This window comes from Xyrauchen texanus, chromosome 44 (assembly GCF_025860055.1).
Source record: "Xyrauchen texanus isolate HMW12.3.18 chromosome 44, RBS_HiC_50CHRs, whole genome shotgun sequence".
Taxonomy (NCBI): Eukaryota; Metazoa; Chordata; class Actinopteri; order Cypriniformes; family Catostomidae; genus Xyrauchen; species Xyrauchen texanus.
Window position 1 is genome coordinate 20,297,276 of NC_068319.1, and position 21,585 is coordinate 20,318,860.

The 21,585-nt window shown below is 37.1% G+C and overlaps 2 protein-coding genes across 4 annotated transcripts in view; both read left to right on the forward strand.

The window, feature by feature from the left end:
- The window catches only part of LOC127636806 (transforming acidic coiled-coil-containing protein 1-like), a 37,069-nt gene extending 35,423 nt beyond the window's left edge, over positions 1-1,646 (forward strand). For 2 of the 3 annotated variants that reach the window (XM_052117549.1, XM_052117547.1), the window contains exons 14-15: positions 334-447; positions 1,186-1,646. The gene's annotated coding sequence lies outside the window, so the exon portion shown is untranslated. Of the gene's footprint in view, positions 1-306; positions 448-1,185 lie in introns of all 3 variants that reach the window. The other variant, XM_052117548.1, reaches the window with a different exon arrangement.
- A 1,132-nt stretch (positions 1,647-2,778) lies between these two features.
- LOC127636545 (lysyl oxidase homolog 2A-like) overlaps positions 2,779-21,585 on the forward strand; it is a 31,436-nt gene continuing 12,629 nt past the window's right edge. Inside the window, exons 1-4 of the mRNA XM_052117138.1 lie at positions 2,779-2,934; positions 4,173-4,472; positions 5,153-5,328; positions 19,146-19,354. Coding sequence (XP_051973098.1) covers positions 4,193-4,472; positions 5,153-5,328; positions 19,146-19,354 — 665 coding nt within the window. The 5' untranslated portion in view covers positions 2,779-2,934; positions 4,173-4,192. The remainder of the gene's footprint in view (positions 2,935-4,172; positions 4,473-5,152; positions 5,329-19,145; positions 19,355-21,585) is intronic.

Sequence of the window (21,585 nt, forward strand, 5' to 3'; positions counted from 1 at the left end):
AAAGTGACTGTGGGAGTAAATTCCACAGTTTGGTTGCCATGACAGCAAAAGATCTTTAAAAGATTTAAATGCAAAAAATAAATATAATGTATATACAAGTTAAATAAACATGTTTTAGTTCTATTTCTTTTTAATTGAACTAATAGTTGTAATATATTTATGTCTATGTATATGTATGTATATGTTAATGTATATGTCTATATATACTTTATATATTTCCATTTATCTTGTGAATTGACTGATGATATCTGTATAGAGTTTGGAGGGGTGGTAGGTGTTCAGCTCTTCATAATAATCTCAGAATAGCTGTGTTGTCTTGTCCGGTGTGTGAAGGTGAGGGACTGAAGTGTTACACCTGTGTGGCTAATAACCAGGAGGAGTGTAACCAACAGGGGTCTACAGTGTGTCCGGCTAACTCAGATGCCTGCTCTACTATCATAGGACCCCGTGAGTACATGTACACTGACACGTACAGTAAAATGGCATATGAGTTATATTGCAGTTCGCTAGTTGACCACATGGGGGTGACATCATCACTCTTGACCATGTTTCTGCTGTGATCAAATTGAACTGTTAAACTCTTTATTTCCTAAACAAAATGTTTTGCACTGTAAAGAAATGCACATTTTCTAAACAATTTTTTTTTCTATATTCTGCTTGCTGAACTACAACAGTACCTAACAACTATTTCAGAATAAGAAGGCATCAAAACCATTAATATTTGTAAATCATTTGATATATTTTCTTCTGGTGATTGATTTCTTTTTGACTGACTCTTTTTATTTATTTATTTTCTCTTTCTTTCTATTGTAATTGATTGTGTTATTGATATTTGGTCTGTTTATAAGATGTTCATAAAATAAAAAAGAACATTTTTAAACAAAATAATAATAATAATAAAAAAGCATAAAACAAAAATTATGTACAGAATCATACACATTTTTTTGACAATATATTTTAAAATGGGAGGAACAAAAAAAAAACATTTAGCTGAACCTTAATTTATATTTAAAATGTATTTATTATATTAGAATAATTATTGATATTTTACTAAATGTATTTGAGATCAAACAATATTTGGTGGACCTCTGAAAGGGCAATGCTTGGATTGAGGGAATATTTCTGTAATTGATGTGTCATTTGTGGCGTCCCTCTAAATCCACTATGTGTTTTTTTCCATTACAGACTCAGTTATGAAGTCATGTGCTTACAAGTCCTTCTGTGATATGTCTCACATGAGCAAAGGTGAGATGAAGCTGGAATGCTGCTTTAACGATGACTGTAACGGCCCCCACCAGTACCACAGCCACGGGGAGCACCCCAACATTGCCATGGCCCTGAGCTCCAGCCCTATCCTGCTCCTGGGGGCCCTGCTCATTAGAGTGGCTGTCAATTCACTGTAAACCCTAAACACTCCGACCTGGAGTACTGCACATTGAATAAATCCTCATCTGATGGATTAAAGTAAACTGTAAATGTTAACTGTAAATGTAACTGATAGCTGAGCTTTTGTCTACTGGGTGGCCATGCGTGTGCTCTTGCTGTTATACATACAAGGTTTAAATAAGCCCTGCTGCTTAAGATCTGTGTCATTTTATGTTGTGTATGAGCTCAAATTATGAATAAAGTAATAAATGACCAATATGTGGTGATAATCAAGTCATTATGTTTTTTGTGCTCCACTGAGTCCAGAAACAATGTTTCCAATAGGATGGATGGGTGGATGGATGAATGTGGATGGATGGATGGATGGTTAGGTGGGTGGATGGATGGATGGATGGATGGTTAGGTGGGTGGATGGATGGATGGTTAAGTGGGTGGATGGATGGATGGATGGATGGATGGTTGGTTAGGTGGGTGGATGGATGGATGGATGGTTAGGTGGGTGGATGGTTGGATGGATGGTTAGGTGGATTGATGGATGGATTGTTATATAGGTGATGGATGATGGATAGACAGATGGATGGATGGATTTTATGTAGATGATGGATGGATGGCTAGATGATGGCTACAGCAGATAGATGGATGGATGGATGGATAGATAGATGATGGCTGATAGATAGATAGATAGATAGATAGATAGATAGATAGATAGATAGATAGATAGATAGATAGATGGATGGATGGATGGTTAGGTGGGTGGATGGATGGATGGATGGTTAGGTGGGTGGATGGTTGGATGGATGGTTAGGTGGATTGATGGATGGATTGTTATATAGGTGATGGATGATGGATAGACAGATGGATTGATGGATGGATGGATTTTATGTAGATGATGGATGGATGGCTAGATGATGGCTACAGTAGATAGATGGATGGATGGATGGATAGATAGATGATGGCTACAGTAGATAGATAGATAGATAGATAGATCCGTCCGTCCGTCCATCCATCCATCTATCTATCTATCATATTGTATGCCTCTCTGACTGTGTGCCTGTTTGTTTGACTCTATGTCTTTATGTCTCTCTGCATGTCTATCTGCCCACATTTTATCTGTCTGTCTGCATATTTATCTTTATGACTCTATGTCTGGCTGTTTCCCTGTCTATTCATCTTTCTATATTTTTGTTTTATATTTCTTTTTGTCTGCTGTTTGTCAGAATTTATGCCTGTCTGTCTGCATGTTTCACTATATGTCTGACTGTCTACTTTCCAGTAATGATGGAACAATGTTCACATTACTTCAGCTGAGGAAATATCACACAGACTACAGGGCATCCCCAGCAGAATGAAGTCATGTGCAGCAGACACACTGGGGCGTCTGAAACTTTCATAATCTTGGAGTGAGGAATGGTTTCAGATTGCAGTGATGGTGGGAGGTTAACTCATTTAAAAGTGTGGAATAAATTCAGAGGCAGTGTCGCTGCTGCATACAGCTGAGCGTGTAGCTCAACAGAAGACTGTTACTTCGCCAGAACAAAGTTTTTAAAGGTAGTGTATGGCGACAAGCGGTTTTTATACATTAACTAGTGTTTAGATATTTAAATTCTCGTTTCAATCTGAATCGCTAAAAATATATCTTGAAATATTGAGGTTGTATCTAAATTGTTCTCTTCAACGAATATATACTAAAGCATTAAGTTTTATTTTATGACTATTCTTTTGTTTTCTATTATATCTCCGTCATTATTTGTATCTTCATAACAATGTTATCATGTGTGTGTGACTAAACTTGCGCTCCAAAAATCAATTAGAGACAAATCACCCATGATCAAGAGCTTTGAGTGATGCTTTTTGAGGGCTTATTTTCTTCTTTTTTTTCTTCTAATTATCAAATTAGATTTTGGTTTACCTTACATAAACTGCACCGACTGTTTTTCATCACACAGTCTGTTCTGCAACATGTTTGGACGGAGTGATAAGGATGTTAATGGAAATTTCAAGTGACTCGTTGACAATAACATATCAATCTGAGAGATATTCTGGGTCCAAAACATGTTAAACTCAATCAACAGCATTTATGGCATAATATTGATTACCACAAAAACTAACTTTTCCCTCCTTTTCTTTAAAAAATAAAAATAAAAAAAATCAAGGTTACAGTGAGACACTTACAATGGAAGTAAAAAGAGCCAACAATTGGAATGGTTTAAAGTGATAAATGTGAAGCTTTTAATTTTACAAAAGCATTTACAGTAATTCTTCTGTTAAAACTCATGTATTATTCGAGCTGTAAAGTTGTTTAAATAGTATTTTTTACAGTAGTTTTAGGGTTTGATAACATTACATCGTCATGACAACAAAGTTATACAATTGGCTATAACTTTACACAGAAAAGGTTAGTAAGTGATTTTATCACACAAAAATCATGTTAACATGCATATCGTTTATGTCTTGTGGCTATATTTTGAAATAGTGAGTATTTTTATGTTCACAGATTGGCCCCCATTCACTTCCATTGTAAGTGCCTCAACTGGAACCCAGATTATTACTTCTTTATTGTTTTTTTAAGTAAAGGAGGGGCAAGTCAAAAATATTTTTTGTTGAATGCTTTCAATTGAGATTAACTTGTATTGAACCAAGAATATTTCTTTGGGAAACAGTGTTATCAGTGTATCAATATCTAGTTTAGCCAAAAATCCAGAACAAACAGGAAATTGGTTTGGTGGATTAGGTTTTCTGATGTTACATTGTCTTCCCTGAATTTGTGCTTTCTAATGCTCTTGCAGGTCCCATTGAAAGCATAGCCATGCTGATCTCCTCTGCTTTGTGGTCATTCCTCAGTCTGTTGAACCTACAGACCCTGGTTCAGGCCCAGACTCAATCTCAACAGCCCAAGATCCAGCTCCGCCTAGCTGGAAACAAACGCAAGCCTTACGAGGGCCGCGTGGAGGTCTACTATAACAATGAATGGGGAACTGTCTGTGATGATGACTTCTCAGTCGAAGCCGCCCATGTCGTATGCCGGGAACTTGGGTTCCTGGGCGCCGTTTCCTGGTTACCATCTGCAAAGTTCGGGCAAGGAGAAGGTAGGCAAGAGAATGGAGATTGACACTCATAAAACTCATCATCATTGTGTATTATGAGCATATGTTATATTGAAACTCCATTTCATTTATTTTTTCTTGGATTCAATTACAAATCCCAATAATGACATATTTTAGTCATTAGGGGTATTTGATGCCAATCAGACAACCATTACCATAAGGAAAACGTATGGAGACAAGATTCAGAATCCAGAAAGGACATATTCTCATCTTTCTCAGTCTCTTTATTATAGGAAAATGATGATCTGTCTCTATAAATCTGTCCAAAGATTGTAAATCTGAGTCTGCAGTTCAGTGGGTAGTTATTGTAGAGTCCTGTGGAAGAATGACCACTGGTGTTCCACTCTTTTTCCACTTTCCACAGAGTAATCAAAATCACACTCAGCATGTACGGTACAGTACGTACTAATAATGTGTAGAAATCTAGACTTACTCTGTTGAAAAGACCATCATAGTCCAGCATGAATTTCCCTGCTAGACCAGGCTGGTTTAAGATGGTCAAACAAAATGGCTTTTGGTTGACCTGATTGACCAAGGAGGTCTTGCTGATTAAGCTTGTTAAAAAGCCTGGTTGTGATACCAGCATTCCATGCAATAGACCATCATCTAAAACACATTCAAGCTCTTTGGAAGAAACATGTTCTTTGTTCCTTCTTCCTCAGGTCACATATGGCTGGACAATGTCCACTGCACAGGAAGAGAGAAATCTCTAGCTGATTGCCCATCAAATGGCTTTGGGGTGTCGGACTGCAAACACAGTGAAGATGTTGGTGTGGTTTGCAATCAGAAGCGCATCCCTGGCCACAAGTTCATCAATACCTTGAGCAACAATGTTGAGGTACTTCAACCTTCTACATACACACTGACATGTACCGGTACAGCACACATTATTGGCTCATGGAGCATTGCAACCATTTTGGTTAATTTATGTAACTAGACAGTCCTTAGGCATTTGTAAATATACTACAATTAAGTACAGATTTGTGTTCAAGTAAACCAACTTTAAGGGTCTGCTGCTGGTGTTTGGGCTCAATGCACGAGAGCTTTGCTGAAAAACTAGCTGGTCTCCCAGCCTGATCAGGCTGGTCTGTTTGATGTTGGTTTTAAAGGGCTTTGGGCAGTTTTGGGCACTTTTCAGCTGGCCAGGCTGAGAGACCAGCTCCCAGACTAGCTAAATCAGATGAGCACCAGCTTAGCTAGGCTGGAAGACCATATATACAAGTTAAAACCAATTTAAATGACTTAAGACCAGCAGACCTGGTTTAAGTTGTTGTTGCAGAATGATATGCCTTTGAAAACATCTTTTTTTAGGAGTTGTAGGATTCAAACAACATAGTCAATGATATGCTCCAAAAACCACGCTGTATCATCAAACCACAGCCTTTCCCATCTGACAGACCAGACCAGAACCCTCCTCAAAAGCATTGAGATAATTACTGCATATCTATTTCAGAGCGTGGGAGATCTACTTTCCTTTCTTTATTTGTGAACATTCTGCCTGCCATTTTATCTCTCTGCTAAAAGGAAGTGAATGTCTGTTACTATAGGTCACACATTCCTCTCCAAAGTTTGCCACTCCAGAATAATGTATTAGTGTTCAATTTTCCTTGTTTGACATGCCAACGGTCTGTGTCTGGATGAGTTAGCTTATTAACCGATATTTGTAAATTTGGAATGTTGGTATGGAAACCAATGTAAGCAGGTTTAAAGACAGGCTCTTGAGAGCGTTCAAAGAGCCCATGGTGTGCATTTACATTTCTATGACCCTCTCAGTCTTAATGACTTTACCACACTGTATACCAATCACACCATCCTCGGGAGTTGCTGATTAATGGAAGGAATGACTGTAACACAAATTCTCTATTTATCAGAAGCAGAAAATCTGCTTTGGTTTATAGATTCAGACTGGTGAGGGTGTTATTTCTTTAGTCTTATATGAAAATCAACACCGTCACTTAGAGTTGACCTCAGCTTCCTGTGACGCCACCAGTCAGACGACAGAGTACATCTATGAATGGCTGTAAGATGTTAGCTATTGGTAGGTGTAACTGTGAGTTTTCTGGTATGCACATACTAGAGGTCTTGGACACAGGAGCTCCTCTGTGAATCGTGTTTGGGCGAATTCTCAAACGTCTGGTTATATACCGGAGTGGCAGGGTTAGCTAAGACAAGACAGTCTACCCAGATTCCCCAGGCTTCTTTCCAATGGCAATGTTTTTAAAAGTAAAAGCCCATTGTAACCCTTTACACAATTTACTGCATACACAAACGGTCTGAATATGGACCAGCTCTATCAGAAGATTAGATTCGCCTACTGAAAATAAGGAGCTCACAACAATAATGACTCACTCAGACAATGTATTAGGTTCAGCTGAATAATTATATATTTTAACCTTATTTATACCACATTACTGGAATGCATAACATGGAAGTAGAAAAAAAAAAACACAAGTTTGTGTAAAAGATTTTAATAAACATATAGAATAATTTTTTTTAATGCCAATTGTATTACCCTGTGAATTTGATTTCTTCTAGGTATTATTCTCTAGTTTCAGTTTAATATATAGAGATACATGTGAACCCACTCCAGTGAACCTCTTGAGTTTAACTTTTGAATAACAAATTTACTCAAAAAACAAACTTAGCAGGTAAATGCACTTGTTTGGCATTTCTTTCAGTTTATGCAATACAGTTCCCCATTTCAATTTGTGGAAATAAAAAATAAAATAAAATGACACAAACAACAATACAAATAAAAGAAACACAAATTAAATCTGAATAATTTCACATATGATTTCCCCCTTTTTTTTTTTTTTTACATTAACTTAGATCCCAGTTTCAAAATAAGTTCTGTGAATCAGTCTTTTAATTCTTAATTCACAACTTTGTGAATATGGCTGAAACCAGTCTTTCCTATGATTTTGATCCTCCAAAAGAACCAGAGAAATACAGGTGTATGTGTTGTTGGTTCAAATTCCTACCGTCCAACTCAGCAACGACAATGTCACTCAATTAAAGCTTGATTTTAGATCCTTGTGGCTCGCCAGCTTGATTTTAGATCCTTGTGGCTCGCCAGTCCCAACTCCCTCCACGACACGGGAATTTGGACAATTCTAGAAGTCCAAGAACTTCACTTCAGTGAACATCACTTCAATGCAACCTTGGCTCATCAGCACACAGCATTCATCAGGCAGGAGACGATGAAACCAAAAAAACAATAAACAGAAAGAAACAAACACACAAAAAAAACCCTGACCTTGAATACAAGGTCACAGAGCCATCATTAGTAATGTGTTTTTTTAAAATGATATACAAACATCTATTACCGCAGTTCACAACGATATCTAAAATGGCCGTTGTATTTTACATACGAACATTGAAGCATGCGTTCATCACCTGTGGCCTCATATCGTATATTCACCATTAATTAAATGCAACTCTTTCATTTTACATTTCAGTTATATGAACATTTATACAACAGATTAGTACATGAAATAACAGTTTTAACTCACCGAGACCACTGATGAACTTGAATATTTTAACTCAGAAAGAACTCAGATTTCAATTGATCTTTTGCTCAAACATCTCCTGAAAGTTCCACTCTCATTACAAACTCTTTCGTTCTTCATAAAACAACTGTTTAATGCGTTAGTAACACGCTATGCGTTAACGAGGCTTCTTCTCAGCAGCCGCGTCAATCTGAGCAACTAAATAAAATATATATTTTTTTTTACACTAAATCATCCATTTCACATGTTAAATCGTGTCTAAATAAATATCATTTCAATATTAATCAAATATTGCTATTTGACTAATAACATTTGTAATATCTTCAGAGTGAAATGAAACACATCTGCTCTCTTCTGTTCCGCCAAGTGAAAAAGAAGGAAAAACTCAATCGCGAGCTAAAAATGTGCTAAACACCATTCTCAAATATCATTGGTCAGTTCTCCAAAGTACAACATATTTTCATTTGCTGTCTTACTGCTCATAAAAAATAATTACCTTCTGCTCATTTACATTTTTCAGTCACATCTTAATACTGTTTGTAACCATGGTTACACCATCTTTTTGTGTATTTCTCTTATCAAAGAACAGTTGGATGTGAGAAATTTCAAACAATAGACAACACCGGCAGCAGATAAACACTTGGCATTACAGCAAAACTACTATCTACTATGTTAACTTTTGATGTTAATCTGGGCTGTAATGTTTTGCTGCATTTTATGCGGCTCATAAAAACGAAAAACAGAAGGTGGCTAAAATCCCTAAAATTGCTTTAACTCTCATCTTTGTGATCCCAAACGTCCGTATGTTCATTGCGACTCAAGAGAAATAGTTTCCCAAAATATCAATTTATCGGCACAACCCTGAATTTACAACTAGCCAAATCATATATTGTCCCGTCTTGAATGTGTCTTTGAGTAAACGGATTGCTATCTGTTTTGATATCATCTCAGAGGGACTTTACACCTGGTCTTTTTGTGATCAGATAGCTATCCAATCAGTAAAATGCATGAGGTGACCAAGTGTAAATACCTCCTTAGCGCATCACTCACTAACAGACTAAATAGTTTTCGTGCCTTAATGGTATATTGGGAAATGTTTTCACAAAAATTCCCCTGTCCGGCCAAAACTGAAAAATAGCAACATAGTGTTTTTTCTGTCATGTACATACAAACATCCCTGTTTTAATGTCTGTTTGCTTGCTTTTATTTACCTCTCCTGGGTGTCAGCACAGTCGACCAGTGTGTGCCCCACCCTGCAAACACTACCTCTTAGAGACCTCCTTAAAGATGTGGAGAAGGTAAGGAGAGAGTAGTTGTCAGACTTTCATAACCAGGCCCCTATTAGAGTATGCCAAATGATCACATTAGTTTATTATTTAGTGTACATGTAAAGATACACTTCATTGCCCTGAAAACATGAGGTTAGCTTTCATCATTCTAATTACAGAACACATGAGTTACGTCTGTGTATTTGACTAGCTGGTTTTAATGGCTTGTGAAACATTAGTTTAAGTGAGCTGATCAAAGACTCTTTTGTAGGATGACCTGTAGCAAAACCGCAAAACTCTTGTTGTGATAATGAATGTTTGTCAGATTATGTTAGTGTTTTGGCTTGATTCAAACAGATTTACCCAAAAATAAGGAAACATTTTCATTGTCGAATGCAATGCTTGAGATATTCCTGGATACAACTAGATACAAGGATTTCATTTTCAAGCATTTCCTAAAATAGTTGCCTTTGAAGAAACCTTTAAAGAAATATTTCAGATTCAATACAAGATAAGATAACTTTTGATTACCTCAAAAATATGTTTAGACTCGTCCCTTCTTTTCTTAAATGGCACCTATTATGCCCCTTTTCACAAGATGTAATTTAAAACTCTGGTGTCCCCAGAATGTGTCTGTGAGGTTTCAGCTCAAAATACCCTACAGATCATATATTATACCATGTTGAAAATGCCAATTTTTTTGTGGGAATAAAAACGAGCTATTTTTGTGTGTGTGTCTTTAAATGCAAATGAGCTGGTGCTCCCCACCCCGTATCCAGAATATGGTGGAGTTTTGACATCTCTGCTGAGAAACACACACACACACACGAATACTGTTAAAATGTTCACTATGTGCTATAACGAAACAACACACATAAACAAACATGTCCGTCGGCATTCTCCGTCAACAGTTGTGGGCAGGGCCTGTACAAAGTGACCTCACTTTGTTCAGAATCTACGAACGGCTTGTTCTGAGACAGTGCTTATGATTAATGGAGATAAAAAAAGGACTGGATGGATTTGTATCATTATAGGGTGGTTGTGTACACACAGCCAACACACATTTATGTTCAAACATGTAAAAGTGAATGTTGCATAATAGGTCCCCTTTACAGGTTCCAGTGAGGCACTTACAATGGAAGTGAATGAGGCCAAACTGTAAATGTAAAAATACACACTGTTTTAAAAGTATAGACACAAGATGTAAACAAAAAGCATTTTAACACAATGCTAAGATTTTAGTTTTCCAATTTTAATGTTTCTTTAACTTTATGTATGAATCTTTGGCACATAACTCGTCTTGCATCATTTTTGCTTTATGGACATGAATGAGAAATCTTGTGCCTTATTGAGGAGCGGTATGCTAGTACTTATCCAAGTGATCAGGATTAAAAAATTTTGCCTGATGGACAATATAACAGCTGAAAAATCCCATATACCTATATTGAAGTAGGGACCTGAGCCATATCATATCATAGAGACTTGGGGGTGGTCCCTTTTGACATGAGCCAGTAAGCCACCACCTAGCAAACACCCAGAACACCCTTGCAACCGCATAGCATCATACTTAAAACCACTCTTAGCATTGTGGCATCAAATTTTGCATAGGTAAAAACTACTACTGACAATCTAGTTGATGTTTTTGCTTTAATAAAAAGAAACTACTAGTGTGATCACTTGTTTTAGAATTATCTGATCATCTTTTATTTTTTTTTAAACATATGGAGATATTTGCATTTCTCAATTTTCCCAACATATTTTTTGCCACTTAAGCATAAACTGTTTTGACATTTAGTCATCATCACATGCTGTTCATTGCAGCTGGACACTAATTTATTGCCTAAACTCATAAGACAGAGAAAAGACAGACTCACAGACAGAAAACAGAGGTTCATTCACAACCTCACAATGTTTTGTTTTCCTGTAAACATTCAGTGGAACAGATTTATTGCTTATCGTTGGGTAATCAATTGAATCACCACCAAACACAAGTTGCAACAACACATGGAAACAATCGAGGGCCCAAGGGGTGTTTACTACATGTTCTGAGAGTTTGTGCTTGATTTGACTTCATGTAGTTGTGGCAATTAATCAGCTAATTATTGTATAATTAATTTACATGTATGTACAAAACAGATGCTTTCCTACAAATGGAACTTTTAATACAGTGCACAAATCAAATTTTTGGCAAAGATGAGGACAGTCAGCTGAGTGTACACACATACTTTGCATGCTTGCTAGGTAAAACCCTTTTACAACATTATTTCATCACTAATTACAGGATTGCTGTGGTCATGAAAAACCTGGAAATATCAGGTTATTTAATTATTATGATTTCAGCCCTGGAAAAGTCCTAATATACATTTTAACAATTATGCTCAGCTCTAAAATATTTCGTTGGCTGTAATATCTATTAAAATATTTTTAAAAGTACTTTGCAATCAACTAGAAAGATCATAAAAGGTCCTGGAAATTCACTGGTCAACAGAAGTGGGAACGATCGAACAATTATGAAGTAGTTCTTTATCTAGTTAGAGGTTGTAACTGCTTTTAACTTTGATTTACAATTCATCTGGGCTGATCGCTATAACATTATCAGGTCATGTTCATGATGCAAAATGACAGGACTTATATATGATGAATTGCTTGTAACGGAATTGGATTTCTCTTTGTCGTGGTGATTTATTAGAATTTACAATTCAAAAGAATGCTCTTAAGCCAACAAGCCAGCACTCAGTCTTAACCAGTTGTCTCAACAGACTGCACCAGTAGTGAACCCTCAGTCTATATGTATCTCGAATAGGTCAAATTTCAGGATTTTCCACCAGGGAATAGGGTGTTGGCTTTCCCTCGCATTCCATTTTCTACAAGAGTGGGGAAATTTGAGATACTTTGTGATATCTAGACAATGAAAACTGTCAGATTCAAAAGTAAACCAGGAAAGAGGGGTCAGATGTGAGTTCAGGATGTCTTTAAGCGATTGTATGGGAAGCCACTCATTTGGTTTGGAACAACAAAACTTTAAAAATGTACAACACGATCACACAGAAACTAGTACCCTGACATAGACCCCATATCCCCTCAGATATTTTTTCATTAATTTAGATTTGTATTTTATTTTTTTAATTCAGTGTGTTTTTCCTGTTGCACGACAGATAGCATGTTGCACAAGCAGCCTCAGAGACAGGTTTTGTTCCCATCGAAACCAAGAAATGCTTGCATTCACATAATCAATAATTAACATGTTTTGGAGGTTGCATTTGGAGGTTAAAATTACATTTGTAGTCCACTGATGGTAAGGTTTAGGGTTGGGGTTTCCTGTATAACATCATTCACAACTAAAAATACAGCTCACTTTTGGCACCACTCTGTGGACATTTCACCCAGAAACTGGAGCTCACATATGCCAGTTCAACAACACTTCCAGCTTCGGCCAGTAGTTTGAATTTCAGTAAGCACAGACCGAATTCAGCCTCAGAACTTTTGACCTACTATCACCGAAATCACTGCGCAGATCAGTCTGACTGACGACCCATGGACTGAAATGTACTTCAGTGCCTCACAGCCTTGTTTCCATTCACGCAGGTTGACTAAAGCTAACTAAGGTATTGGTTTTGCTCTTGTCAACTGTTGTCATGTTTTGTGATAGTGACTGGTTAAGTTGTCGCTTTTACTTTAACCTTACTATAGCTCATAATATCTAACTAAAATCATTCTCAACTCTTGAGAACCCAAGACTTGTTCAAACCAGTTCTATTATCCAAACTGTCCACAAACTGTTTACTTCTGTTTCTGATTTGTGTAAGACCAGCTGTGTGTGAAGACTCTCCAGGGCTAAACATAAATGTGCCATTGGATGCTCTTTGGAATCACATCAGGCTAGAGTGTTTAGAAATGGCTTGTTCATGGGACCCTTGTGAACATTTACAGCTTTGAAAAAGTTCTCCATTATTTCTGTCATGATTTCTTTCTCCCTTTTTCACATTTGAACACACTCACAGAAGTAAGTGATGTCCTGACACAAAGCTGACCCTGAGGACAAAAGACTAGCTGAAAATAGCAAAAGGGAGAGTTGTAGTCCGCCTGTGTTTCGAGTGGTGGTGTGAATATGTGTCATGTTAGTGTGCATCTGGGTGACGACACTTTGAAATTTGGAAGTGTCATGTTCCTTTGGGGCTGTGAACAATAGTATGTATGTTTAGGTTTGGCTATATGTGTGAGGGCTACATTTTTGAAAATGTCCTTAAATATATGGTGAGGACATCTGATGATGTCATCTCAGTTTGAAAGTCTCCAAACTGTGTTGGAAGTCCCCAAACTGGGGCCAAATCATGTTTTGCTTTAATCTAATAATGTCATACTTAATGTAGCTACATACTTAAGGGCTGCTCACGCCACACACGTTTTTGTGTCCATAGGCACTCTTTTTCAATTGATCTTCTATGTAAGCGTGTGCTACATGTACCCTTTTGACTATTGCGCTACATCCAGCTGATTTTTCAGCGTCTTGTACAGGAGCACCATGTATTTTTGACGCCATTTCAGGTCAAATAGAATAAGAACCTCAGCTGTTCCAAGCGCGTCTTGAGATACCTGCATTATGTTATGTGCGTCATGCTGCAGCTATTTAACTAGCTTTTTTTTTATTATTCTTTTTTATTTTGTTCTTGCAAATGGCCCCTTAGTTATAGTTTGGGATTCAAAGTCTCCTTAAAAGTGAACTAAATCTAACACCGTGTTATGAACTGTTCTGTGTATTCCCAGTCTTCAAAAAACTCTTATGTTAAAATCACCTTCTGCACTACATTTCCCAAGATGCCCAATCATCTACATCACTTGTCCTCCATCATTGTGTTCAGCTGTTTTGCATTTGCCTTCATTTGTGCCCCTATTTAGATTGTGATGCCCATAGTAGCTTTGAAGCTAGTGGTTCCTTTGTTCTTCAAGCCTTGTGTTAGATGCATTTGTATATTCGTCTTCTTCATTAAATACTCCATTTGGGTCCTGGCTCATTGCTGACACAGCCTTGTAGGATGTCCTTATTTGGAAAAAAAAAATATTTATAAGTACTTGTTTTTTTGTTTTTTTTGTCCATAGTGATTATAATTAGCATTACAGTATATTGACTATATTTTATGTAAACTACACTCACATAGCACTTTATTAGGAACACTATGGTCCTTATCAAGTACACAACATGTTCTTCTGCTGTTGCAGGTGGGTGGCCTTAAGGTTTTGACATGTTGTGCAGTCTGAGATGCTGTTCTGCTCACCACAATTGTACAGAGTGGTTATCTGATTTACTGTAGCCTTTCTGTCAGCTCGAACCAGTCTGGCCATTCTCCATTGACCTCATCAACAAGGTGTTTCCGACCATAGAACTGCCGCTCTCTGGATGTGTTTTGTTTTTGGCACCATTTTGAGTAAACTTTAGAGACTGTTGTGTGTGAAAATCCCTGGAGATCAGCAGTTACAGAAACACTCAAACCAGCCCGTCTGGCACCAACAATCATGCCAAGTTCAAAATCACTGAGATCAAAAATGTTCCCCATTCTTATGGATGATGTGAACATTAACTGAAGCTCCTGACCCATATCTGCATGATTTTATGCATTGCACTGCTACCACACGATTGGCTGATTAGATAATCGTATGAATAAGTAGGTGTAATGGTGTTTCTAATAAAGTGCTCAGTGAGTGCATGTTTATATAATCTCCATTTATAAGCCTGTGAAGCTGATGTTTTTCATTCAGCCCCTAAGGACTACTTTAATATCAATTGATATACCAGCTACCAAATCTCTTCATACTTTTACTTCCTCAGAAGGTGTAGAAACGCTCCCTGCTCCCTCAAACTTTCCAGTTTTCCTCAAAACCACAAACATGCGTGATCAACAAGCATCTTCACATAAAGTTTCTGAAACAGGCACGTGGAGGGCTAACGGGAACCACGAGGCAGGAAGTGAATAAGAGAGGAAAAATGTGCAGTTGATTTTAACCGCACACTAGACACCACCACCTCTCCCTCATTCACCTCATGAAACCAAACTGAGTAATAATAACGGCATGTAAATATTTTGATATCTGGATTCTGTGCATGTGAAATGAAGGTGGTTGTCTCAGCTGGCATGTCAATGAATGAGAAATGTAGGAATGTCTGGACTATGAGGCCCCCCACCCCATGCAGTCTCACTGCTACTGTGGAGCTCCTGCTCTTAAATGTCAAATGTGCTCAAGCTTTCTCACTAGGAGTTAGAACATGCGGTTGTATATGAGCTGACAGACAGCAATTACAGTAAAGTATCAAAGATCTTTTTGTACACGCATCTAAATGGAGAGAAAATTAAATTAAAGATGACTTCTGTGTTGTTGTACATATTGAGATTATTAACAGTTGGGGCCGTGTTTCAGGAAGTTAGAATCCTATTTTCTCTGTTAGTAGCTGATCAGGCATGTGAGGACTGTTAGCTATAGTTGCTGGCTCCATTACATTATATTACATTGTATTACATTACATTACATTTCATTAATTTGCCAGACACTTATATCCAAAGCAGCTTATAGTGCATTCAAAGTACACATGTTATTAGTATGTGTATTGCCTGGGAATTGAATTACCTTGGCCTTGCTAGAGCTATGCTCTACCTATTGAGCTACAGGAACACAAAAGTAGATTTGATGTAAATTTAGCTCCAAAAGCAGATATGATGTACATTCAGATTTCTAGGTATGCATTCAACTCTCTATTTTACAATTAAGCAGAATAGAGCCAGTCTTCTTTGGCATTTGTGGCAGATTGCCAAGAATTACCCCTAAAGAAAATCTTGGATTTGAAGTCCAATCTTGATGGCTTCTGTCAAACTTGTCATTCTGTCAGTCAAGGAGATCACAAAATTGCCTTCATTGTTGGTCACTGCATGTTAGGTCTTGGACAAGCAATTCAACACACTTAAAAAGTCACAACTTGTTTTTTCTTTTCCAATTTACTTTTCTATACCAAGAACATTCTCTCTCAGTCTTGTACTTCATTCCTTTAAAGCTGCCCTATTTAACACTCCACACCTGTAGGGGATTATTAATGGTTTCAGTACTATGTTTGGCATCTCACATTTCATTTTTAATAAACATTCCAACAGTTTTTTTTTCACTGACATAGCAGGTTGATGAAAGGTAAAATGTAGCGGCGCCATCACGGTAGATCAATCTGTTGGAATTCTTATAGTATGTGGGGAAAACCTGAGACTGATCAAACAGTTGTACGGGAATAGATGTAGACTCTTCCTCACAGCTGGCTGGATGACCCCCGATCTCACCCTCACTTTGAACACTCTGTCCTTTGGTTTTCTCCAGACTTCCTTTGCTAAAGAAAACTATGATGTGTCTGCTTTGAGAGCCCACTTCAATCCATTTATATTGCCCTTTATATAGTAATATTTACATTGTACTCAAATCTTGCTTACTTTGCGTCTAGAGAATTTAGGTTCTTTTACATTCCATGAGGCTGCCAAATTCCTCTTACTTTATCCTTCTGGCCAATTCTCCCTAAATTACAAGCCACAATGTCCTTCTTTTCCTGGATTATGATTACCATGGTCAGTTGTAAACATGTCCAGAAACCACCTTGTTGTTGGTAGTACAACATTATTGGTAGTATACTACATCTAAAACATTCCTTTTAGTTGATATCATGGCAAAAAACACTTGAAGGGTTATAGGCACATGTGAGGGATATTTTTGCTGCCAACAAAGATTCCTTTGTATTTAATGGATGTTTTTATCCTTCTCATATTCTTCCAAACTATAGAATGTGCTGTGCATTTGTGGTCTGGAGTCTGTGAATTGCTTGGTTGACAGATTCATGTGCCGTTCTAATTAAAGTGCACATGGGGTCAAAGAGAGGGTCACTCTACCTACGGAGCCAAACTGAAAAGACCATCTTAGACCATGAATTTCCATGATAGTCCAAGCTAGTTTATGTTGGTTAGGTGCTGGTCTACCTGTATCTGGTGGACCATCAACAGCATGACAATTAGCTTGTGAAGATGGCAAATCGGCATTGTCTTTCTGGTGAAACTGGAAATTAGACAAAGGAATCTAATTTCAGCCATGAACAACATGAAAAATTAAGCATGTTAATGTGGGTATGATATTATGATAGGATATTGGTCTTTTCCAAGTATGGAGACTTGCTGCTTCTAAACATACACAGACATGCTGAGTTAAGCATGTGGACATGCTGCTGCTGCACAAATAGGCATAGATACAATCCCCATGTAGCAGATCTAGACAAGTGGAACTGCAGAGGAGGAGGGTTTCAGAGAAAACTCTTGCAGTGCACTGAAGTGAAATCGACTTTCTTGCAAACTGAGCAGAATTATATGTTAGGCAAAGAGATTGGCTACCCCATTACACATCAAAGGAGCCGAATGGCTTGACATATCACATGTGGGCGAGCTGATTGGCTAACTGATAACGGGTTCAAAGAACCTGTCAGCTTGTGCCATTCAGAGTTTCATGCCTAAATTTAGTAATTTAACCACCACAAGACTGCTTAAGAAGATATTTAAAGCATTTCTGAAGACTTTTGTCAGTAGAAGTGATATTTTTGGTCAAATTCTTAATTTAACCTTGTTTTAAAGCACATCATGTCAACCTTGTCAAGTGTGAGCCATCCACTATCTGACTCTTCAGTTTGACCATCAAATTCCATCCTGAAGAAGTGGAAGACACCCAGACATATCTCCTAGTGACCCAGTTATTAAACATCCTAAGAACTTCCAAGTGATCTACTGTACATGCACAGAAGTTATGTCATTATATCAGCCTGATCTAATGAAAATTATGTGAATGTGTCAAAATTTATACAAAAAGATATTACGTTTCCTTAAAGCTGAAGTATGTAGTATGAAGTCTTTTTCAGCGTTGAAATACTTTCTCCTGAAATACAATTTTCTCAAAAACTGTAAACACTGTGTCTCTATGGCACTATAAAAATCCTGTGTTTTCATTGATTGGCCCACTTTGACCCACTCCTAACAAAATAATCAACTAATGGCATGAGTTGGGGTGGGACTATCAGACTGGTAGAACAACTGCAGACAAGGGCTGGGCGATAGGACAATGTAATCGGATATCGACGATGTCTTACAAATCTCTCGATGCCGATTTCGACACTCACAGATCTATTAAACAGTAGCCTGACCCAGAGTGTTAAATTTGTGCTTTTTAAAGCAAAATCAAAAAAGCAAAAATATTCAACATGTCTAGGCAGGGGGTTGATGATATAATCGGATATCACGATATATATAAACCGATTATCGCTAAAATATTTTGTACATGTTGCCCAGCCCTACGAGGAGCATATTCAGAAAGACATTGTTTATTTTTGCAATTCTGTTCAGTGGTGCTAGTGTCCCAGAAATGAAATACTTTAGCTTTAAATGTATCTCGGCAGTTTTGAGGTGATATTGTATGTCCACTGAGTGGCACTAAAAGCGAGCTCAATTTTCTCCCACACATTTTTTTTAAGTTGATGCATTATCAAGTGTTTAATCAACAAAACCTCTACCTTCATCCCCTAAAACTTGAATCTAAACCTAACCGATAGTGCTATAAAAAGCAAATGTGAGATGAAAAATGCAACCACATAATTTTGAGCCTCGTAAATGCATTTAGCATAACTGTTGGTAAAGTAACATTATTTTTATGAGACCAGGTTGAAATATATTCTCTTATATATAATTTCCAACACTAAAGACATGATAAAGGTTACTGAGACAATGTTAGCCATTCTTGGAATGTATACCTGATGTATAGCACATATACTTATGGGAAATATGATAATGACTGAAATGCCTCTTTTGTTATTTCCTCCTCAGACTCTCGAAGAAAGGGTAGAAGAAATACGTATGCGACCCATTTCGTCCCATCTCAAGCGCATACCTGTCACGGAGGGCTTTGTGGAGGTGAAAGTTCATGGAAAGTGGCGGCAGATCTGCAATGAGGAGTGGACACACATGAACAGCCGAGTCGTCTGTGGAATGTATGGATTCCCCGAAGAGAAGAACTACAACAACAAAATCTACAAGTAAGAAAAAGTCCCTTTTCCCATAATGAAATCCAGCACCAAACTACACAACTTTCAGATCAGATCTACTGTGTCCTACATGTGACATGTACTGTATTGCTTAGAAAAGCATGAGCTTGTAGACATCAAATTAATAACTTTTTATTCCCCTTTGAAAAAAATCAATGTGCAGGGCTTTGAGATTAAAATATAGATAGGATAAAAAGTAAAGGAAAACAGACCAGAAAGAAACCAGAGAACTAACTGGTATATTGTGTGTCAGAGAGAACAAAAAGCAGCATGGAGAATTTAAGGTTTCCCCAACTGTACTATTAACTTTGTGAAATGTAATGTTACCATGGACACATACCATGCCAGAGTTATTGTGCACAGATGCATGTGTACTCCTCCCCTATTCTTGTGAATCATGTCCAGATTGTTTCCCCAACATAACTCTTCTTGGCCGCTTCCCATCTCGCAGAGAACATTGTGTTTCCTCTGTTACGTTGTTAAGGACTATTCAATGTAGAAATGCCTTTAAAAGATGGTGTTTATTTAGAAAGGGGCCCCATTTTATGAATCTATAGTACATGTGTGGTTATAACACACAAAATTCTTCATCCATTCCATAACCAATGCCCATATTTCTGCATACATTTTTAAAAACAGAACATTTTAGGAAACAAACATTCTAAACATATTTGGCTTATTTCTTCAGTCATTTTTAGGCATTTATTTATAAACTAAACCCCTGAACCAAACCATAAGCACTGACTCGGTGATATGTAAAGGTGAGGTTTGCATTTGCATTCTTGTATGTCTGAATATTTTGTGAAGGTGGAGTATTTAAACTACTGGGCATGTGACCTCCACAAGTGAGTAGAAACCACTCAAACTACATGTACCTATTCGTCCAACTGCTTGTTTAACCCTTTAAGTTTGAATTGGATACTGTATCATTTTAAAGCTTAAAAGCTGTACTTTACAATGCATTATGATCAAAACTGAACAAGTGCTTTGGAATCTGCAGACAAATCAGAAATATTCAGTTTTGATAATTTTATAATAATTATTGTAATCGGTAAAAACATCAAACTGATCAAATAGACATGTGTCATATGTTGTTTGAAAGGTATCAAAGAGTTTAATACAACCAGCCTATTTGTTAAAATAATGGCTAAGTACATGTTTTTGGACATACATGTTACATAAAATTTCACATAACATTAGTTGGAGTAGGGGATTCCTGTTAAAACAAGCCCACAAACAACGTAATGACTTCATCTGAAATGATGTAGTATGTTGTCCAGGGTCATGGAAATCTAAACCAATCGAATATTGATTCAGATCGTGGAAGTCATCCAAATATGGGCAGAGAGGATTGTTCGCTCTAATGCGAACAATATGGCCACCAGGAGATGGCACCAAGTACATGACACAGACTCATTGATGGCTCAAATGACACAGAATGGTACTGAATGAGATCTCGTTACTCATGCCTGTATGCTTTGAGAGAGAGAGAGAGAGAGAGAGAGAGTGAGCATACCTTTAGTCATTGTTGTATTTGCATGTGTAATTAGTTCTTATGAACAATTATTATGTTTTTATTTGTTTGTAGAGGCTTTTGGACACTTGGAGATGTTTTTGGACACTAGGATAAAAAATGTTTGTATAACTATTGTTTGCTTTGTCGTATCAACACAAAAAAGTTACATAATTGGTAACAAAATAAAAGCAGTTTTTGGAGCTACTTTATTTACACCCTGAGATATATATTAAAAGCAGAAATGTGCAGCTAATATTTTTATTAAAATGCTTTTTATTATTTCTTCGGATGAAAAATATTAATAAAAGTATAATTTGAGCTGGAAAGTTGTCTAAATTGTCCTTTTAGAAGTGGGACTACTTTTGTAGGTGTTAAAATGTCTAATTATGTAAACCAATGTAAAGAGTACCCTTCTGGTATCTTTACACATATTGTGCAAAAGTTACCAGGTTTACCGGCTTTACATAGTCATGACACGAGTTGAAAGATTAAATATAACATTGCACAAACAAGTTTAGTATGCAATTTTATCACAGTAGACATATAATATTTAAAGTGCTCTCAGTCATTTTTTGAATATGAGATTAAGCGAGTAGTATTCAACTGACCATGTGATCTCAACATGGCAGTCTCCATAAGTGGACCCTCTCCGTGTAGAATAATATAGCTATTATAAGGTCTCTGATATGAGTCTTCATCTCACATG